We start from the raw sequence: 22,712 nt of genomic DNA, 5'->3' as shown, positions 1-22,712 counted from the left end.
CTTCAATCACTAACATTACACTAACACTGACATTACAACAGTCATTACCACTGTAATTGCAACTGACTACTGTTATAATACTACCACCGCCACCGCTGATGTGCAAATTATCCTCATCGCGACTCCTACAGTTCCTCCTGCTTCTGTTGAGCCTAGATTTGGGGGACCTAGAATTGTTTCATCCCCTTTCTCAGCCTCTAACTAAGCCTCTGTTCTCACTTTCCCTTTGCCTGCCTCTTTTAGACATTACTACCTGACTTCCGGCTAAAATTCATCCATATCTTGTAATAACATTAGCTAATTTATGTTAGTGTGCACAATATTTATTCCCCAGCCTCTGTGAGTACACTTGTCTAAGCAAGGTACTATATATGAAAGTGAATTCTCAACTGTGACATCTTACTTACTTTTAACCAATAATCATGGATAATATCCTCTTGAACAATATCAATAAAATATGTTATATTTTAAATAAACATTTCTCGACATTTTCATTTCTTGGCAACTTTCTTTAGCGTAGGTTCCTTAATAAGATAAGCTTAAGCACGTCATAAGATAGAATTTTAAAAAGGGGAAAACAGACATGAAAACTCTTTGTACAGTAAATGACACAGAGGAGGTGCCCAGCAATGGTTTGCTATCAAACTCTGGGCTTTCCAGAGAAACATTTGAGTTTCCTAAGAAATTTCCCCCACTGGACAGGGAACATTACTTTCCTAGATGGGAACCTTACCGGAGTTCTCTCAACTGGCCCCACTGTGGGCCATTCTCGATACAGCAACCAAACGGAATCTTTATCAGTGTAAATCTGATATACCATTTCCCTACATCAAACCCTCCACTGACATCCTTTCACACTTTAAACTCAAATCCAAAGTCCTCAGCTCGCCTCACACAGAAGCCCTACATGCTCTGGCCCGCGTGTCCGTCAGGCCTGCTCTGTTGCTCTGCTCGCTCTCTTGGGGACATGTGACACTTGCCGCTCCCTGAACCCATGTGCAAGCTGGCTTCTAAGGGCTTGTGCATCTGTTGCTCCTGTCACCTGAAAAAACCTTCCTCAGACCCAGATGCCCCCAAATGGGGATATCTCTCTGCTCAAGCCTCACCTCTTCAGAGAGGCCTTCCTCCCCTGAGAGCTTCCCAAAGGCCCTACCTAAAAATATCCTTCCAGTCCTCTGCACCCCACCCCAACCCGCTTGTGTTTGCTCATAGGATTTAATACTACTTAACTGTCTGTTATAATTTAATGTGCCTGTTTGTCATCCCCTCCCCACTTCTAGAATGTCAGGTCCATGATAGCAGGAACCATATGTTTGGCTAATATGCATTTCTACTGCCTCTTACAGGGCTTGGCACCTAGCTGGCAGTAACCACATTTTTGTAGAATGAATGCGTGATTCCAAGAGTACTGAAGAAACTGCACCATCACTAGCAAATCTGCCCCAGAGTCACTCAGCTCTTTTGAGCTGCTGATAATGATCTCCGACATAACGTAGTCCAGCCTCCTTCACAGGCAGCTGAGCAAATGGAAGCATACAAAGATGCATGGCCTTCTCCTGGTTACTTTCTCCGTTGGTTTCTCCAAAGCAGCATCAAAGATGAGCAAATTCAATGGGCTAAAGTGAGCTAACCCGAGGCGCAGTGTTACTGCTGGTGGAGTGACCTTCTCTAACAGCTTACCTGGGTTTGCAACTGTCAAACAGGCTCTCACTTCACTGATGTAATACGAGTTTTCATCCTGTAAAACAGGATGAAACTGTTAACATTTGGGCACTCTGTCTTTACATTTATGATCTTGGTTTATAAACTTTGTTCTGGCAGGATTCCAGCTATTCAATCCTCTATATGGGGATTTGGGGGTCTGTGGATACAGACCATAATTGTATCAGAAGCTTCAAAAAAGTGAAGATACCACACAACAAATAAATTATAAGTAATGGCTTACTCTTGGTCCTGAATTTCTCTACTGCATACTTGTTGCTAGAGCCTGAAATTCAAATTTCCCCGGTCTAGAGTCCCTTCAGTTAGACCAAATTTCTTCCTGTTAAAATGCATATACGTCTGGAAGGTAGAGAGCATGGAAGGGTAAACATTAAGCTTTTACTAGTAATGAATATCTTAGGGTAGAGATTCAAATGGAGACCACTCATCTCTTTTCTTAAAGGCATAAAGAACTTCAGCATTTAACAATGTATTTATTTATTTTAGAGAGAGAGAACAGAGGGGAGGGGTAGAGGGAGAAAGGGAGAGAGAGTCCCAAGCAGACTCCATGCTTAGCACAGAGCCTGATGCGGGCTTGATCTCATGACTCTGAGATCGACCTGAGTTGAAACCGAGAGTCTGTTGCTTTACTGACTGAGCCACTGAGGTGCCCTGAGACCACTTATCTTTAAGGCTACCATGGGTGGACTTCATGGGGCTCATAAACTCTCATAAACGGTGTGTGCAAAATTTTTCATGCAATTTATCAATTGCTTTAAACAGATTAAGGGGTTCATATCTCCAGTATGGTTAGATGGGGCCACCATGAGGGATTCTGAAAAGAAATGGTTTACTCTGAGATATCTGGATATTCTGTAAAAGAGGATCCCAGGAGTTTGTGTTCAGAAATACTAAGTAGTGTTCTACATTTTATTCAAGGATTGTCCTTTCAGAAAAACAAAACAAACAAACCATTACAAAACAGCCCTATAACCTCCTGAGAGACTAAGGGTATAAAATAGTAAAGGGAACTGAAATGAGATATGGAAGGGTAAGTTGAAAAAGGAGGTTTCGGGTTTTTTTAAAGTAGGCGATTTAGGTCTTATTTGTAAACATTCATTAGAAAACTATCCACAAGGGTGCCAGGGTGGCTCAGTTGGTTAAGCGACTGCCTTTGGCTCAGGTCATGATCCTGGAGTCTCAGGATCGAATCCCGCATCAGGTACCTGCTCAGCAAGGAGTCTGCCTCTTCCTCCGACCCCTCCCCATCATGCTCTCTCTCTCTCATCTCAAATACATAAATAAAATCTCTAAAAAAGAAAGAAAGAAACTATCCACAAGTAAGAGGTGAAGAAATGGTAGAGCAATGAAAATCAGAATCTGAAATTGAATTACCTTTAGAAGCTCTAGGTCTAGTCATAAAGAAATTTAACAGTAATAATCTCAACTACATTCAGTCCATCTGTGCATTATGTAGATGAAATGATGAAGGGTTCTAAAAATACAAACTGTTTTAGTAAGGTAACTGCTACTGGTACACTCAAGTCTAGAGCCTGTAATTCATTGAATAGCACCTACCATATATTGGCTTCTTACCTTGTGCCAGGCACTGGAGCAGACACTTCTCTGCCATGTTTTATTTAATCCTCACAGAAACTCTGAGAAGAAATAGAGGCTCACCGACTTGCCCCAAATTCCAGCCCTAATAGGTGGCAGGGGAAGGTATGACCCCAAGCTTCTTGTCTCCATGTCTAGCATTTAATTTCTCTTATATCCTCTCCAAACCAGCCATTGCTCTAGGTCCTGGAAAAAGAATAAGACCTGGCTCCTTCCTTCAAGGTACTGAATCTTGGTTCTGAAAGGTAAGGTGAACAATGTGCTTGGCCCATCCATTTCTTCTAGAAAGAACATCTGTGAGCCAGGCCCCTCTTTAGTCACTTTCACAAACCATTTATTCAGGTTATTCTTTATTTGGGGTCCTTTTTAGCATATAAGAGACCTGTACTTCAGGCCCCAAGGCCCTGCCCTATCCTAAGAGCAGAGAGGATCCACTGATGGGATTTAAGCAGGACAGTGAAATGAGTGTGACTTTCTTTTTTGAAATTGCATGGGTTGCAGTGTGAGTTTGCTTTAAGGAACAGCAGGAGAACAGTGATGAGACCAGCTCCGAGCTCCACAGGGCACCTCCTGGGATCTCCCCCTTTTTGTGGCATCTCCTTGATCTATCCTCACATAAGGAAAGGCTTATGTGGGGTGCCTGGGTGGCTCAGTAGGTTAAGCCTCTGCCTTCAGCTCAAGTCATGATCTTAGGGTCCTGGGATCGAGTCCTGCATTGGGCTCTCTGCTCAGCAGGTAGCCTGCTTCCTCCTCTCTCTCTGCCTGTATCTCTTCCTACTTGTGATCTCTGTCAAATAAATAAATAAAATCTTTATTTAAAAAAAAAAAAAAAGGAAAGGCTTTGTGTTTCTACAAAGGCTTCACAGTTTACTAAGAGCATGCTGTCACCTAGATTGCCTCCTTTGATCCTCACAACACCCCCCATGACAGAATAATATAAATATCATCAGCCCATTTTGCAGCTGAGAACAGAGGCTCAGATGAGTTATCCATCTACCTCTAATTCACACTGTTTGTAGGTGACACAAAGCAAAATCTGGTCTATAGGATCCTGCCCTACATTTTCTTCCATAGGATGTGTGGGTATGGACAAAAAATTTGTTGTGCAAGAACTTTCTTTCCCATTCCCTGTAATGCAGTTGTCCGTATTTAACCATCTATCAGAAATAGGACCAGCTTCAAAATTTATGGGGCCTGCTATAAAACCAAAATGTAGGATTTCTTGCTCAAAAATCATTTGAAGAATTTCAAGAAATGATACCATGCTTCAACTACACATGGGCTCGGCTGACTGCTCAAGTCACACGCTCATGAATCCAGCCCCGATAGGAAGGGCCATTCCTGCTCCCCCAAAACTAGTACTGTATAGGGCTAATGCCAAAAGTGAGGCCTTCCATAGCAGATGGCAGAGTGCTCACATTCACTGTGAGTTCACCTTTCTTGAGATTTTTAAAATTTATTTGTGAGAGAGAGGAGGAGAGAATGAGCAGGGAGAGTGGCAGAGGGAAAGAGAGAAGCAGACTCCCCAGGGAGCAGGGAGCCTGATGCAGGGCTCCATCCCAGGACCACAGGATCATGACCTAAGCTGAAGGTAGACACCTCACCAACTAAGCCGCTCAGGCACCCCACTATGAGTTCACCTTAATGATGCAACAGGACAGAGTCCAGAGCCCATATCCAGGTTTCCTTCTATTAGCCAAATGCTTCCTGGGCCTGTGCTTCTGTCTATGGTTAAGATAAAGGAAAAATATTTGTTAGGTGAACTCATGTAAATAAAAGCACAGACAGATGTTTAGTTCCATTGAGATTCCAAATTTTGTAAAATTTGTGCTGCTGGTACCAAGTGAGTCTTATCTAGACAATTGTGCCCACTTTTTCTGTAAAGTTTTAGAATAGAAATAGAAATAAGAGAATAGAAATAAAATTGTCTTTTTCTTTTTAAGTAATCTCTGCACCCAATGTGGGGCTTGAACTCACAACCCTGAGATCAAGAGCAACACACTCCAAGGACTGAGCCAGCCAGAAACTCTGAAATTGTCTTTTATTTAAACTAGAGCAAAGCATTTCTTTTTCGACTCGGAAGTTCAGAATTCGGCCTCATTTGAATGGTAGTAGGGCTGAAGTTTATTCTATAAAAGGGGTTGGCAAGTTTGTTTATGTAAAGAGCCAGATGGTAAATATTTTAGGCTTCCTGGCTCTGTGTAGTTGACACTCAATTCTGCCATTGTAGCACAGAAGTAGCCACAGACCAACACGTACACAAGCAAGTGTGGCCATGTTCCAGGGAGCTTCATTTATGGACACCGAAATTTGAAATTCATATGATTTCCATGTGCCATGCAATATTCTCCTCCCCCAGCAGCCATTTAAAAATGTAAAAGTCATTCTTAGGCTGCAAACTGTACATTTTTTGGAGGTAGACTGAATTTGGTCTGGGGGCCACAGCTTGTCAACTCCTGGTCCCCACCATCAATGAAAAACAAAGTTGCAGTTCACTTTTCAGTTGGTTAAAACAAAAGCAAAAATGAACTGTGGGGACTTCATCAAGATAAAAAGGGTTCTCACAGCAAAGGAAATAGATCACACAACTAAAAGGCAACCTACGGAATGGGAGAAGATATTTGCAAATGACATATCTGATAAGGGGCTAGTATCTAAAATCTGTAAAGAACTTAACAAACTCGGGGTGCCTTGGTGGCTCAGTGGGTTGGACCTCTGCCTTCGGCTTAGGTCATGATCTCAGGGTCCTGGGGTTGAGCCCTGCACAGGGCCTCTCTGCTCAGCAGGGAGCCTGCTTCCCCTCCTCCCCGTCTGCCTCTCTGCCTACTTGAGATCTCTCTCTCTCTGTCAAATAAATAATTAAAATCTTAAAAAAAAAAAACAAACAAAAAGAAACAAAACACATGGACATAGGGGAAGGGAAGGAAAAATAAAATAAGAGGACGAAGAGGGAGGCAAACTATAAAACATGCTGAGCTCTAGCTAACAAACTGCCAGTTGTTGGAGGGGAGGTGGGGGGCAGGGAATGGGTAACTGGGTGATGGGCCTCAAGGAGGGCACTTAATGTAATGAGCACTGGGTGTTATGTGCAACTGATGAATTGCTAAGTTCTACCCCTGAAACTAATAATATAGTATATGTTACTAAATTGAATTTAAATAAAGATTTAAAAAATAATTTTAAAAATGTTATAAAGAAAGCAGTTAATTTCCTATTTGGGAGGACAAAGTTTTGCTAAGACTTTCTAAATACCAATTTAAAAATATCTTTTAGTTTCCAAACTAGCATCCTAGTTTGAGTTGTCAAATACTTGTGGGCATTCTAAAAATTTTATTTTTTTGCTTATTCAGTAGGATGGGAAAAATTATAACAGAACTCACCTCTTAGTTTGATGTGAAGATTAAATGAAGGAATGCATGTAAAAAATTTACCACAGAGTCTTCACTCAAATTTTAACCAGTGTTATTCACAGTGGTGACAAGAAATTAGATTGCCCCTTCCCAGTAAACCTCTCTCATTGAGCTCACATGATCCTTTCTTGTCTATTTCTTAGAGCTCAGATCTACCACAGATGGAAAGAGAGAGCAAGCAAATTAAGCTTCGACAGCCCTACTCATCAAAGAAATACAGTGAAACCTCAGCTCTGCAGATGGGAGACAGGTGGGCACAGAGGAAGGAGCCTCAAGCAGATGTCACACGTAACCCAAAGCTCAAGGGAATTTACATGCTGCACATTATGTAGTTAGTAGTATCTGCTTTCTCCTTTGATGCCCACACAGTGATTCCTTGCCAGATGGTTTTTGTTTTGTTTTGTTTTGTTTTGTATTTGGGGTTCAGGTTGGAAAGATGAACCATGTCAGATTCTTGAAAACAAAGTGAAAATCCTTTGTGCACCTATCAGTATTGCCAAAAGGGGCTAAGGACTCCTAAGAGCGAGCTGTGGTACTTCAGCTCTTACAGTGTGTCCATGGGAATGGACCACTGGCACATGTCCCAGCTCACCACTCAACTGATGGAAGGATGACACAGGGCTCCTCATCTCCAGTATCTAAGAGCTCAGCAGTATCTCATCAGAGGGCCCGTAATTCCCCAAGGGACCTAAACAGCCTCCTTAGCAAAGAACTAGGTCCAGAGCAAACCAGTCAATCAACCTATCCCGGGAGGCATACCAATGACCTTGAGGCCCAGGGTCCTCTCCCTAAGGTCAGCAAAATGCATTGTGGAAGTTTCATAGTCACCGATGTTCCGGATGTGGATTTTTGTCTTCAACATCAATCAGGCCTCTTTTGTTCATCATTGTTGCGACTATGTCAAGAAACCTTTGCTCTGTATATACCAAGGGAAAGCCAAAGAGGATGTCTCTTTGGAGCTGCCGATCTACTTTTTGGCAGCCTGGCCAAGAGTCCCTGTGAAATTCAGATTCATTCTTTTATGGATTCATTTCTTCATCAAACAATTTGCTGAAGATATACTTACGTACAAAGTCAGGGCTTGGCACCGTGAGTAAATCACAAACATGCCTTCAAGATGGCAAAATGTGCAATGAGTGCATTAATGGAGTTTGGGGAACAATCAATGGAGGGTCCAGAAACCAAAGGAAGAAAGCCTCCCAGTTTTACCTGGGATGGAAGTGGGAGGTGGGGCGTGGGGGAGACTTCACAGGGTAAGGATCTTTGAGCCATCTTAAAGCATGAGTGCAAAAGGGGCTGAGGGTGGGAGGGGCATTTCAGACAGACGGGAAGCATACGGGGAAAACGGGGCATGAAATAATACAGCATAGTGGGGAAGCTTTAAATAGTACACAGGGTGTTCACATTTGAACATTGAGAACAGTTCCCTGGAGTCTCTAAGTTAAGAGGGCTCCAAATACCCCTGCAATGTTCTGGGTAAATACCATGGCGCTGGGTGGCATTAGCTTTCCAGACCTTGGCTGGCCAAAATGCTACCTGGCTGGGTGTCCCTCCCTCTGCCCCCAGCCCTCCCACTGATTTCTCCCATGTCCCATTCCCAGGTCAGGGATGGAAGCCTCACTGAGCTGTCCTGACCGCCAGGTGGATGAGAAAAGGGTAGTGTTGAGCTGGAAAAAATAAACTCTACACTAAGTTACTGAAAGATGTTTTGAAACAAACTATCCTAACAGGAAGGACACTGTGGGACGTGGGGGAAGGGAGGTCTATTTATCTTGCACCTGGAGAGGCTGAACAACTCTCAGTTTGTGACCTGAATTAAATGAGACACTGACATGGGAAGGTTTTCAGTTCTTTAAAAAATGAAATGAGAGAAATGAGAGAGAAAAAAAAACAAAACCACTCCTAACCCGGCTAGGGGCCTGATACCACGTTCTGCATTGTTTCACCTTCACAGAAGCCTAACAAAACAGGTGGTGGCTGACCTCATCTCACAGAGGAGGAAACAGGCTCTGAAAGCGAGCTAGCGACTTGTCCGTGGTCACATAGAAGTGACACGGATAACTTAAGTCTTGACAGAACAACATCAAGAGACAGTTCAGGAGGCAGACTTCTTTACATTTCTGTCATTGGCAGTATTTCAAGTAAAAAAAAATTACGTATTATTGTCTATGTTTTGAAACCTGGAGCTATTGCCTATATTTCTTTTATTTTTTCTCATAATGTCTGGTTCAGTGTTCAGGACACAATAGGTGCTCAGTAAATTCCTATTAGTGATTTGTTAATTCAGGCTTGCTCACCAGCATCCATTTACCATTTTCCAACTTGGTTCTCATTTATAATATTTATGATGTCATAACTAACAAAAACTATTTTCTAAGACTCTTCTTTTTTTCTCTAACGTGGTCATTCTTAACCAGGGGTGATTCTCCCCCAGGGGACATCTGGCAATGTCTGGAGACATTTGGGGTTGACACAAATGGGGCTGGGTGTTGTTACTGGCATCTAGTAAGTAGGAGGCCAGGGATACTGTTCAGTATCCCACAAGGCACAAGATATCACAGACTTATCTGGAGCCAAACATTAATACTGTTGTTGCTGAGAAGCACTGGTCTAGAGGGTAGCAACATTTTGAAAATGGCTGACAGAATTGCTAAGGCCATTTCTCCTGTGGAAGAAACTAGATGGCTTTCCTGCCTAAATGCATTTCACACAGACCACCTATTAGGGCAGAATGTCCACAGGCCAAATCTGGCTTACAACTGTGTTCTGTTTGGCTAGCTCTGTTGAAGTTTTCCAAAAAACGTGTTGCCAACATTTAAAGATAAAAAGATCTGGATTTCTTGTCTTGAACAGTCAGAAGATCTGACAACACTGGTTTCTGGTGACCAATTGAGATAGATGATATGTAAAACATTTAACAACTGACATAACAGGGCAGCAACCACTCAGAATGTATACCCAACCATCTAGAATGGATGTCCACCATAAAAGACAGTGGCAGCCTCCAGGGAGTGATGCCTGCCCAGCCACTGGCATCTCTGGGACTCCCTACCCCTCTCTTGTGTCTCCTCACTTCTGAGGCTCTCCTCCGTCATCTCAATCCTCTAATGTTTTTCTTAGGCAGACTTAATGGGAAGGTGAAGTCGTCATCAAAAGTGGGGAGAAAAAAATGACTGCCTATTTCAAGGAAAAAAAATTACTGGCCTACTTCTCTCTTTCAATTCTATACTTAGCCCCTGTGATCTTTGAGCTTGTGGTTACTATTTTAGCTTAAACAAGTTCTCTTTTAAAATGTGGAAATTCTCCTGAAGGACTAAGGCTGGTGGGAACTTTTGCTTTCTATAATCTTCCTCGATTTCCTCTTGCAATAGAGCTAAGGTCAGCTACTTGAGGAATCGGTGCCAGGGAATGAAATAAATAAGGTGAATTTGGTTGGCGGGACTCAGGCAAAGCAGCTATTATAAACTCGAGACCATGGATAGTGGCTCTCCTTGCTCCTTCCAGAAGGTGAGTGGAGGGAGGAAAACCCTGCTGGTGCTTCTAGCGCCATCTCCGAACTCATTTCCTGCCTGTACTTCTGGAGACACAGAGATTTCCAGAAAGACAGGGGCTCAAACCTTGGGTGGAGTTTGATCAAACAGAATCCAGTCTGAAGGCATTGGAAAGGCAGGCAGAGAGGGCATCAGGAGACAGAGGAAAGGAGCAAAAAGAGACACTGAAAGGTGCCAAAGAAACTCCCGGTTGCAGACATGCCTAAGGCAGTGGGCACAGCATGCTACAGACAAATGCTGGGCTTTGATGCCTACCAAAAGCTCATACAGGCAGTAGTCTGGGTGGAATCAAGTCCTGAACTAAAGCACAGATGCTTGTACCTATACCCTCTGCCCTTTTGCTGAAGCGACTTTAAAAGAATTCCTGACCCTTCTGTAGGTTTAACCTCAGTTGTCTCGAAGTAGAGCACACATTCTTCCCAGAATGATCTTCTGGTGTGAGAGAATATATTTTTCCCATTTGATACTGAAAGGAAACCCCTGACTTCTCCAGTGCACCTCTACCTTAAGGAGAACCATATGCACAAGGAGGATAAAGTCTTTGACACCAAATTAAGAAAGTCAACACCCTTTGTTGAACATTGTTATGTGCCAAGCACCATGCAAGACAATTTATATATACCACTTCTGAGCCTCCCATGGGCCCCACTAAAGGAGGTGTAATTATTTCCATTTTATAGATGAGAAAACATGCCCCAAGTAGTCCAAGATCATGTGACTAATCAACGTTATGATGGAGAGCCAATCTTGACTTGTTTCATGCCAATGTCTATGCTCATTTCTCTCCAGGCTCTGGTACCCAAGACCCCTCTAAATTCAGGGGTCACATTCAACAGGTAGGAAGGAGACCCACACCAAGTTCCAGCTGTAGGCATTCTCTCAGCACCACCTCTCCAGCTCTTACCTGGCCTATCTGAATGATACTTTGGGAGAATCCGGGAGAAGTGTCTCCTTTGAGAGTGGATGACCAACGTTTGTACCCCCAAGACATTCACCCACTTGAGTAATTGTAATCATAGCTACTGGTCTTGAACATCTACTTTCCAACTACTGAATAATGCTCTTTACAGAGGTGATCTTTAATTCCCTTCCCTCATTTCTCAAGTGTTCAAATAAAGCTCAGACATGTTAAGTTGTCTGCCTGATGTCACAAGGAGAACAGGTGACAGAGTCAAATTTCAGCCAGGACTCTCTGACCTCGTGTCCATAGTCTTTCCACCCCACTCTGTGGTCCACCCCTTTTGTAATATGGTCTGGAAAATCCAGTGCCCGGTTAGTCCCTGAATCTTGCCTGCTGCAGTTGGAAAGAACCCATCATGACATTTGATTTTGGTCTGAGAGTAATCCTGTTTCTGTGTGCTCACTGGGAATTTCAGTGGGTCTGTTGATCTGTTTAACTTCCTCCTTTAGGTGGTTTGCAAAGAGCACCTGTGGCTGGGTTCCCCAAGGCCAAACCTCCCTTAAGAGGCACTGAAGCCCTTCTTGGGCTGCACAGAGGAGGCTGAAGGGGTTAGGAGGCAAACATAAGATGTCGACACTTCCCTCCTCTCCATCTCCATGCCCCATATTCTTATCAGGGAATATCTCAAAAGGTTCTGAGATCTATTTCCTTTGGAACTTAAAGTGAAGTGTGGGCTTGCATCACTGGGCCCCAGGTTGAGGGAAAAGGAAAGCGGTGCTAGAGCCTGTTAGTGTGAAGGAGCTCAGTCCTCACCTTTGTAAATGTGAAATTCACAAATCCGCCCTGGAAATTCAAGAGAAGGTTGGATTTTCGGGAGCCACACTTCCCAGAGGCTTGGGTTGCGTTGGGGTCAATGTTGAAGTATCTCTGAGGTGAAAAAACCTAAACCAGATAAAATCATCAGATCAGTGAGATTTCAAGGAAAACTCTAGCTTGGGAACCAGAAGCATAGGTAGTTAGTGAGATTGAAACTCAAGTCTAGTGAGAGTTCACTTGAAAACTTCCAAGTCCTCAGAAAATCTGATTTCCAAACTGCTATGTTCAAAAGATTTTTCAAAGAAGGAGTTCTCCCACAGAAAGTGTTCCTTAAGAGTTCATTTATAGCCAGTCTGTTCCTGATAAAATGCATGGAATTTAATTTTTGTTAAATTAAACACATCACAAGGTAAGTGTGTTACTAGAATTTTACAAGGAAAGATCTTGTTGTCTAATGTACTTCTGTTTCACATGAAAACCTGAATGTAGAAGTTTCATGAAAGCTGTGCCAAAAAAAAGAGAAAGTATTATTTTTATGGTGATTCCTTTAGTAAATCAAATAATCTTAACCCCACCCCCACCTCTTCTAATCCTCTTGTTAACCTAGAATTTTGATGTGAATGTCATAGCTGGCTGGAACCAAGGAGACTATGTAAGTCAAGCCCTTCCCTTCACAAGAGAGTTGCTGAGGCTTGAGGTCAACAGGAGGGACAGGGCCAGGCTGGGGTCAATGCAGAACACACCCCAACACCCTGCCCATGTTGCCTAAAAGTGAGAGGTGTGCATCGTTATGATTTTGGTGTGTGCCCTCCACTAGCCAGTTGCTGCCAGTTTCTATTCTTATATGCATTCTAAAACAGATTCATCTTTTAATGGAGCAACTTGGAGAAAAAGGAGCTTGTAGCTATTTATTTCATTCAAAGACACAAGATGCAGGGAGACTGTCTATTCTTAGCAAGACACCCTCCCTCACACTTTTTGAAGGCAGTGTTACAGTCCTATGGCCCCAACTCACCGACTCTGTGTCTTGAACTGTTAGTTCTATCCCCATCTCGGCTTTGATACAGAGCCTGCTTCCATTTAGAACTTGGTACATTCCAGTCTTGGCTGACGAAGGCCGAGGTGCAAGAGTGGGCCCAGAAGTCGTGGCGGCAGGTGAGGCCGTGTGGGTGGTATTGTGTGCAGCTGTGGTTGGGCCTGGGGCATGACTGGGTTGGGCAGACTGGTGACTGGTTGTGCTGTTAAGCGGTGGGGTGGACAAGGTTGCTGGAAGGGCGGTCTGGTTCCTGGGTTGGGTGGTTTTCCTAGTTGTGTGGCTGACAGTCGATGGGCTTGTTCCTGTCGTATGGGCCGATGGAGGGAAGGTGGTTGGCGGTGAACCTGGGGCTGCACTGGGACCAATTGTAGCTTCAGTGAGAGAAGCTGCTGTGTGTGAGTTATTGGGTGTGGCCAAGGTTGTGACTAGGGTGTGGGCTGTTGGGCTGGTAGTCGGGGTGCTGTTTGTAGTTAGCAAGGATGTTGTTACTAGAGTTTTTACTGTTGTGTGTGTGGTTGGGAGCTCAGAGCTGGAGGTTGGGGCAGCTCTGTGAGAGGGGGTGTGACCATTCATTGATCTGGCTGCTAAAGTTTGGCTAGGGATGTGGTGAGTTAGTTGCAGAAAAGGCTTTGCTGTGGCCTCTGCTGTTCCTGCTGTTGTAGGTAGATAGTCCCCGGTTTCTGGAGACACTTGTGCTGTTATTTGACTGCCATAATGCAAAATCACTGCAAATTAGGAAACAAAAGTGTTACCACATTATGAACTCACATTGGTGAATCCTTCCACCATCCCCATTTTAATGTTTCTTCACTGCAAATTAAGATGCATTTATTTATTTACTTTTCTCTTTGAGATAGTGACCTTATTATACACACACACACACACACACACACACACACACACACACTTAGAAATGTGATTCCTGGATCACATGGTAGTTCTACTTCTAATTCTTCCGAAGATAAATATGATTTATTTTATTATTTCCAAACATGCTCATTTACTTTTAATGAGAAATGTGCATATGTTTAGATTTGGGTGAAATTTATAAGGATAGAACAATGAAGTGAAGATCACCGAAGATTCTACCATGAGGCCACAACTTAAAAGTTTGGGTTGCACCCATGTTTTTTACAGGGTTGTGACCACACAGCAGATATTCTTCTATGTCCAGCCCCTTTGTCTGTACGGGGTGTTGTACTAACACTGTAAAGTAGTCGTGCTTCGCTAGATATCTAAGTGTGGATAACCCTTCATTCCCCATCTTCCCTATGAATCCAGATAGTTCTGGAAGGAGAGTGTTCCTGGGTGGGGTGCTGCTGTGATGCTCTAATAGAGCTGGACAGCATGAATGGTGGTAATAAAGACTTACACAGAGATGTGTAGTTTGCATACAACCATACAATCCCAGGTTTGAAAGGGGTCTTGATGATCATCTAGTCCAAACCCTAATCTGATATGTAAATTGTATCTATGAATATTTGCCATGTGTTCATCCAATCAATGCATAATTACCTCAAATGATGGGAGATTTGTTTCCCTTCCATTTTGTATTTTGCTGTGAGTGTTTGTAAAGATAGACCCGTTTTTGTCATTTCTTTACTTCACCCTTTGAATGGCCCAGGCTTTCTCAAGTAGGAAAGAAAGAAGGACAGCCCACCAGACGCTGTCCTTCGTAGTTTGGCTTAGAGAGTCCCGACATCCTTATATAAATAGTTCCCCACCCTACAATTCCCCCCATCACAGTGTTACATTCATTGCCTGCACTGCACTAACCACAACTGGTAATTATATAAGGGGATGGTACTAACATATTTAATAGTAAGCCTGATCACCCAGTGTGTAACAGCAGAATAACAGCCCTGATTATATGTTTATTTATTGGTTTATTTATTGACTGTGTATCTCACCCACTAGATTAAAAGCAATCTCAAAGTGGAGATTGTGTGTGTGTGTGTTTTTTTTTTTACCACCAGTACTTATGCATAGAAAGTGTTCAGTGCATATGAGTTAGATGAATAGATAACTGGAGAGGTAAATTAGGATAATCGCATTGTAGACCATGTAGGATTATTGTAAGGCTCAAACAAATGGGTTTAAATGAAGTCATCCTATGGGGCGCCTGGGTGGCTCAGTGGGTTAAAGCCTCTGCCTTTGGCTCAGGTCATGATCTCAGGGTCCTGGGATCAAGCCCCGCATCGGGTTCTCTGCTCAGAGGGGAGCCTGCTTCCCCATCTCTCTCTGCCTGCCTCTCTGCCTACTTGTGATCTATGTCTGTCAAATAAATAAATACAATCTTTAAATAAATAAATAAATAAATAATAAAGTCATCCTAGACCATCAAGAATACCTACAACATGTGTTATTGTCACAGGTTCTCTACTGGGACCTTCCTTAGGGGTGGAAGGCCTCTGGCTCTTTTTCACCCAGAATAGTTCTTCCCCTGCCTCCCCCCAAGCACAGAGTAAATTAGAAAACTGAGCAAAATGCAGATGATGTTCCTTGAGAATTTAGGATCAGGCACACTGAGAGATGGCTCTCTCTCCTCAGTGCTGTGGTTTCATCGCATTTGCCCATGGTATTTACAGTCACTACAGCTGGAGCTCCCTGGTGCTGGCCAGTGACTTGGGAAAACATGGGTAAAAGGGAAAGGAGATCACTCCATGCTGGTGTTTGGAGTTCTGAAGTTCATACATAATCAAAATCATCCATAAACTCCTTTACTATCTCCCTCGTTCATCCATTACATTTCTAAGTGGTTATTTTTCCTATAGTAATAGCACTAAAGCATCTAAGTTATTGGATACTTACTACATGACAGGCCTTAGGTCAAGGGTCATCTTTCACCAACTCCTCTCAAAAACCCTCTGTTGGTTCTATCTTTATCAACCTTTCAGATGAGGGAATTCAGGTTTAGAAAAGTCCCATCAACTTGACCGTAATCCCACAACTAGTGTATTCTGGAGGTAAGACACCTAGTAAATTTTGGAGGTGAGACTTGAGCCCCTGTCTGAACCAAAGCCTGGCCTTGGATTTGGGATAGGTGGAGTTGGTATTCATCACTGGGAAGAATGGTGAGAAAAGAGACAAAAGCAGAGAAGCAAAGAGTAGGGTGCCTCTCCAGCGACACCGTATCGCCAGACCCTCATAATGGTGGTCTTTGAGAATCCTTTCAAAAGCTTATATAATACAATCGTGATTATTTTCCAGAAGAAAAGTTCATATTTCAAGCCCATTATAATGCTTATGAATTATTTCTGCACAGCTGGCTTGAAAAATGAAAAAGACAAAAGCACCAGTTTAAATTGCCTTGAATAACCTTTAAGAAAGGCTTATTAATGACACTAAGTTATGTGAAACTATTTACTATATGTATATATATTTTTGTATCTAAAAATGTTCATTTGGGGGGGCGCCTGGGTGGCTCAGTCAGTTAAGCCGCTGACTTCTGCTCAGGTCATGATCCCAGGGTCCTGGGATCAAGTCCTGCGTCTATCAGACTCCCTGCTCAGTGGGGAGTCTGCTTCTTCCTCTCCCTCTCCCTCTACTGCCCCCAACCCTGTATGCACACTCTCTCTCAAATAAATATTTAAATTTTAAAAAAAATGTTCCTTTGGATAATTTGTATGATACTTGAGATTTGTGGATTTTATGGACTATAGGTTTTCTTTTCTTTTCTTTTCTTTTTTTTAAAGATTTTATTTATTTATTTGACAGAGAGAGATCACAAGTAGGCAGAGAGGCAGGCAGAGAGAGAGGAAGGGAAGCAGGCCCCCTGCTGAGCAGAGAGCCCGATGTGGGGCTCAATCCCAGGACCCTGAGATCATGACCTGAGCTGAAGGCAGAGGCTGAACCCACTCAGGCACCCCTGCACTGTAGGTTTTCTTTGTAAGCCTTCATAAAATCACTATATGTGGAAACTTTATGCCTGCATTGTAGAGCTTAGAGCAAGATCTTTCCTTTCAAGATTGTTATGAAGGTTGACAGTTGTGGAAGATTTATTTTCACAATTCATTTGGGCTAAATCTGAGTTGCTGGTTCCTCAGTCATGACCTCAACAGAAACCTTATTAAGTTTATACTATCACTATGGAGAAAGAGAATTCATTCCCAGATGTACTCTCAAGGAATATCTTAGAGTGATTAGCAGAGATTGCTGTAGAGAACTCTGGAATACTGGAAAGCACTTGCCTTTTGTTCTTTTGGGAGGATCATTAGATCCTTCATAAAAATCTCACTATCCATGTTTTATGCTTATGAGCTTTCTCAACTGAGTAGAATATCCTCACTGAGTAGCACACCCTTTAAAAGGGGGAACCTTTCTCATAATGTAATTAAAAGTCCTCTCTCAGTAGTGATAAATGAACTCAAACAAGGGAAGAAAAGCACACTGGTCATTCATGAACGCACAGCCTCCCAAACAGAACAAGATGACCCATGGCACCCGTCAAGATATACTTGGTGTGCAGGAAGTATTTATGGGGGGAGCTGGATGTGATGGCAATCATGGTGTCTTGACATCGTGTGTGGCTTTGCAGTAGGCAGAAGCCTGGGCCAGCAGGTGACAGGACCAAAAATGTCAGAGTGTGTTAAAGATTGAACCAGAGTGTGTTCCCAGAGAGAACTGGGAGATATTGTTCTAATAGTCCTCTCCTTCCCCTCTGCAGCTTCTCTTCTCCCCTTCCCTTTCCCTGAAGAAGAGTGGTGCAAAAGATGGGCAGGTAATTAGATGGAAAACTGAAATGAGTAAGTATGCTGCTCATTATAATACATCCTTGAAAGTTCACTTGTTAGGTAGTTAATAGAAATAATGCCCCCCAAAATGTTCTGTTTTATAAAGTCTATGTATATGAACACACATATTTGACCAATCTTCATCAAAATTGGGTCACAGTTCTTAAACAGGACCTTTGACTCAATAAAGGCTTAGTTAAGTCACTGGTCTGTCTGAGACCCACAAAGAGGGCAGTGGGCAGAAGCAAGGGTAGAGCATAGTTCAGAATCTGTCTCAACCCTTCCTCTTCAAAAGAACACGGCCCTGGAGTTCATATGCTGATTTGTCAAGCCCATACCCCGAATCTCCTAGTATCTTCTCTCCAGGATTCAGGAGACTTAGGAAATAAGTACCTCTGAACCTAAATCCAATGCTTGGATTCCTCTAGACGATAAGCTGCAGGAAGAGGTGCTAGAAGATTTGGATTCCCCTACAACCCATAGAAGGAGCTGAGAGATGACTCATCAGCCCAGCCCTGGGAAAGTCAGCGACCATGCAAGGGCTTTTTCTCTAGGTACTTCCCGGAAGGCTGGTACTTCCCAGATAGCCTTTGTTCAGTGTCCCTGTCACACCCAATTCAGCAGATACATAGGAGCTTCTTCTGAGCTAGGCTCCATGCCAGACACTGGGTCTTTGTTTTCAGGGGCTCAAAACCTTGTGAGGCAGACTCATAAGTGGACCCCCTTCCTCAGTGTGACAAACGTTATTACAGAAGGAGGCCCTGAGTGCTATAAGGTGGGGTGGGAATCCAACCCCAAGACAAATTCTTTAGGCAAATAAGAAAGTAAGTGGTAACCCAGGCAGGAGGAAAAGTATGTGCAAAGACACTGGGTCTTCAGAGCCTGGTAGGTCTGAAGAACAGCAAGGGGGTAAGCATGATGGGAATATAAGGAAGAGGGAGTTGTGTGCAGTTAGGAACAGAGTTGGGAAGTAAATGGAGCCCCATGGCCACACCTAGGGGCAGGGAAATGAATTTTAGCCCCTAAATACTTCCTCCTTCCCAGGGAACGGAGGCAGCCAGCTGGGTACAGCAGGAAGACTGTTTCTGGATGTGTGAGGCAGCAGGGGTGGGCCCTTAGTAAGATTCTGTTTACAGTTTCACAATTTAACCTTCAATCTTTTAGCAAAAAGATAAAAATCTTACCTCTGTTACTTTCTGTGGAATTTGAGATTCAAAGAGAACCCTTATATAGAAGTAGCTCCAGTCCCGTGGCACAAACTGCTGGCTAACTACTCCCAAATCCAGCCTCCCCTTTTTCCTTAGTAACAGAACCACAAATTCAAGCCGAGCACTTGCTGCCTGGAATAAAGAATGCTACCTCCAAGATTCCTTTCCAGCTGGGTGGGAATGTATAACTGCATTTGAGCCAAAGCAGTAGAAGTGGTGGGGTTATGTGGGCCTTCTGGGAATGCTGCTGGAAGAGGGGGTCCATCACCTATGTACCCTCTCTATTGTCTTTATGTTTTCCTTTTCAAACCAGCCTATAACTGGTATGTGATGGCTGGAGTTGCAGCAGACATTTAGAACCATGACAAGACCTTGCAGATGGGAGTCCCACACCGGACAGAGGACACTAGTGGGACACTAGTGAGCTCCTGCACTGGACCTGTTATGAATTCTTCTGGACTTGTTTTCTCATGACAGAGAAACACACACTTATTTTGCTTATTTTGCTCTTATTTGTCTATGAGGAGCAGCTAAATATAAATGGAACTGATAGAAATTTAAATCCCCTCATTTTGTGGGGGAAAAAGACCAGGGTAGCAAACTGAGTGGATAAAGACTACAGAGCTAGTTTACCTAAAATCTATGCCTGTCCTACGAAAATGTCCAATGGTTTTTGCTCATCTCCAATACAACAAGTATGTCTTGAACCTCTGCGTGCAGGGTCCTGAAACCAGGCTTCCTGGATGCAAATCTAAGGGCTGCCACTTGCTAGTTGAGTGACCACGAGGCATTCCTTAACCTGCCTCAGTACCCTCCTCCGGAAAATGGGGGCCCTTCACACACTTTGCTCACTCGGTTCACCCTGGAGAATCCATAGCTCAGAGAGGAGAGGGTGAGGTGTTTTCTCTCCACCTCCCCGGGAATTTATTGAGCACGCACTGCATTTCTGAATCTGCCAGTCATCTGCTCACAGGTCACAGAGGCTAACTGCTAGACTGTGATCTTTTGCTTTTTTATTAGCTTAGATTTTGCCTTTTGCCTCTAGAAGAATGTGAAACTCTATTTCTGAAAACACGGCAGAAGTAAAACAGCCAGGATGAGGACACTGCTGTGACCCTTCACCCAACTTTCCTGACAATTCATGCCACAATCAAGTACACCGGCTTCCCCCCAATGGAGCGTGTCAGTGGGGCCATGGGTTTCCCTCACATGTTCAACTCAGTGCTTCTAGAAGGAATTGTGAACTAACCAGCAACTAGGTAACGGCACACAGGAGGACTCAATGTCCTAGAGAGAAAACCCTCTTTGTGAAAGCAGGCAGTGGGCACATAAAATGATCATCAAAAACCCAGTTTCCCAGACAGCTTCTCTGACCTGAAGTATAATAGTAATTTTTTTTTAAGTCTTGACTGCTTGGCTTACACCTCTCTGAGATGGCACAATTTGCCAGACTGCATCTTATTCATCTTCACAGTTCATTGTTTATATAATGTAAACACAGCACTTCCGTTTGAGAGAAACAGGAAAAGCAAGGTATAATGTGTTTAGCAAGAGCCCCATTTCTAAAGTCTGGCTCAGTTCTCCATCTCTTAAATCTAAGTGATTTCCAAAACTCTCCCTGGTAAGGTGCTCAGAAGCCATTCGGGAACCAGGTTTAGTGTCACTGTCTTCTGGAGTTGACACCTCCTCTGCCTGACTCACGGAAAACAAGTCCAAACTGTGAAAGCCCTTGGGAAAAACATGAAAGTATACTCCACACATTTAAGGTAATAAGGAGGAGATCTTCCCAAGCCAAATACTAGAGTAGCTGAAGCCATACAGCTATCTCCAGCCTGTCTGGTCCCTGGCACTAGAATGCATTTGTATCAGAGGATACAGAGGTAGGAGGGCCACCATGGAAAACCATGGGTATCACTCACCAGCCAGGGACACGAAGAGCACCACCACTGCAGAGAGCTGCCAGGGCATGGCTCTGGAGCCAGAGATAACCGCTCGTCACCAGGTGCTGGCTCTGCTGCTGCTCCTCGGCCTCACTCAGCACTTCTCCCTCTTCTGAGTAGCGCGAGCTTAATTCCAGGGCAGGCTCCAGAACAAAGAAGATACCTCCCTTCACCCCTCATTCACTTGCGGCAGAGAAACCAACGTCACTTTCATTATGACAAGTAGCTGAAATGCCCTCTCAAGGGGTAGGCTGAGTGGGGAGGGAAACCAGAAGTGGCCCTTGTGTGAAAGCAGTCACTTTCATCTCTGCCTTTAGTGTTGGTGAGGGGTGGGCAATACCCACCCCCCTACTCCAGCCAAGGCAAAGGGCATCTGAGACCATTTCTGCACAAGAGATGGAGGATCTGTGGCAGTGCCAACTTCCTTCTCTCAGAAGATGGGTCTCCATTTTTCTCTAAGATCTTGAGTACATTTCTCCTTCAGCTGGCAGAAAAACAGCCCCTCAGTCATGAAGGTGAGCAGATGTCTGAAAACTCAGTGGTGAGAACACTGTTTCTGTGTGTATTCATGAAAAGTCTGAGGTAGCTGCTTTATGGCCACCTCACCTGGTGGAGACCAAAAGGAGTCCGAGCTTAGGAGTCAGGGAGAGCTGGGTTTGAATGTGGCCATCAGTTGTATGGCCTTGGGTGATGCCTCTGAGCCTCAGTTTCTTCTGCCGTTTAATAGGGATAATATTGCCTACTCCCAAGATGTTCACGTGGAGCACAGACACAAAAAATACTAGCACTGTGTAATCCATATGGTACTCTTCAAGGTGGATTTTTTATTTTTTTTATTTTTATTTTTTATTTATTTTTTTTTTTTAAGATTTTATTTATTTATTTGACAGAGAGAAATCACAAGTAGATGGAGAGGCAGGCAGAGAGAGAGAGAGGGAAGCAGGCTCTCTGCTGAGCAGAGAGCCCGATGCGGGACTCGATCTCAGGACTCTGAGATCATGACCTGAGCTGAAGGCAGCGGCTTAACCCACTGAGCCATCCAGGCGCCCCTTCAAGGTGGATTTTTTAAAAAAATATTTTATTTATTTATTTGAGAGAGAGACAGTGAGAGAGAGCATGAGTGAGGAGAAGGTCAGAGAGAGAAGCAGACTCCCCATGGAGCTGGGAGCCCGATGCGGGACTCGATCCCGGGAATCCAGGATCATGACCTGAGCCGAAGGCAGTCATCCAACCAACTGAGCCACCCAGGCGTCCCGATTTTTTTTTTTTTTTTAAGTAGGCTCCAATGCAGGGCTTGAATTCACAACCCTGAGATCAAGACTTGAGCTGAGTTCAAGAGTTGGACACTTGGGGCACCTGGGTGGCTCAGTGGGTTGAGCCTCTGCCTTCGGCTCAGGTTATGATCTTAGGGTCCTGGGATCGAGAGCCCGCATTGGGCTCTCTGCTCAGCAGGAAGCCTGCTTCCTCCTCTCTCTCTCTGCCTACTTGTGATCTCTCTCTGTGTCAAATAAATAAATAAAATTTAAAAAAAGAGTTGGACACTTAACCAACTGAGCCATTCAGGTGCTCCTCAAGGCAGATTTTTTAAAAAAAGATTTTATTTATTTATTTGACAGACAGAGATCACAAGTAGCAGAGAGGCAGGCAGAGAGAGGGGGGAAAGCAAGCTCCCTGCTGAGCAGAGAACCCAATGCAGGGCTCACTCCCAGGACCCTGAGACCATGACCCCAGTTGAAGGCAGAGACTTTAACCCACTGAGCCACCCAGGCACTCCTCAAGGCAGAATTTTTTTAAATTCC

At 43.8% G+C, this 22,712-nt stretch overlaps 1 protein-coding gene across 3 annotated transcripts in view; it reads right to left on the bottom strand.

The window, feature by feature from the left end:
* LAMP3 (lysosomal associated membrane protein 3) overlaps positions 1-21,106 on the bottom strand; it is a 38,601-nt gene extending 17,495 nt beyond the window's left edge. For 2 of the 3 annotated variants that reach the window (XM_059163371.1, XM_059163369.1), the window contains exons 1-4: positions 20,893-21,106; positions 13,012-13,757; positions 11,994-12,122; positions 1,681-1,738 (exon numbers count right to left, since the gene is read on the bottom strand). In XM_059163371.1, coding sequence (XP_059019354.1) covers positions 1,681-1,738; positions 11,994-12,122; positions 13,012-13,757; positions 20,893-20,941 — 982 coding nt within the window. In that variant the 5' untranslated portion in view covers positions 20,942-21,106. The remainder of the gene's footprint in view (positions 1-1,680; positions 1,739-11,993; positions 12,123-13,011; positions 13,758-20,892) is intronic. The other variant, XM_059163370.1, reaches the window with a different exon arrangement.
* Between the last annotated feature and the right edge of the window lie 1,606 nt (positions 21,107-22,712).

Source organism: Mustela lutreola, chromosome 2 (assembly GCF_030435805.1).
Source record: "Mustela lutreola isolate mMusLut2 chromosome 2, mMusLut2.pri, whole genome shotgun sequence".
Lineage (NCBI taxonomy): Eukaryota > Metazoa > Chordata > Mammalia > Carnivora > Mustelidae > Mustela > Mustela lutreola.
Note: the sequence above shows the minus strand (reverse complement) of the source record. Positions and strands in the feature narration are given on the sequence as shown.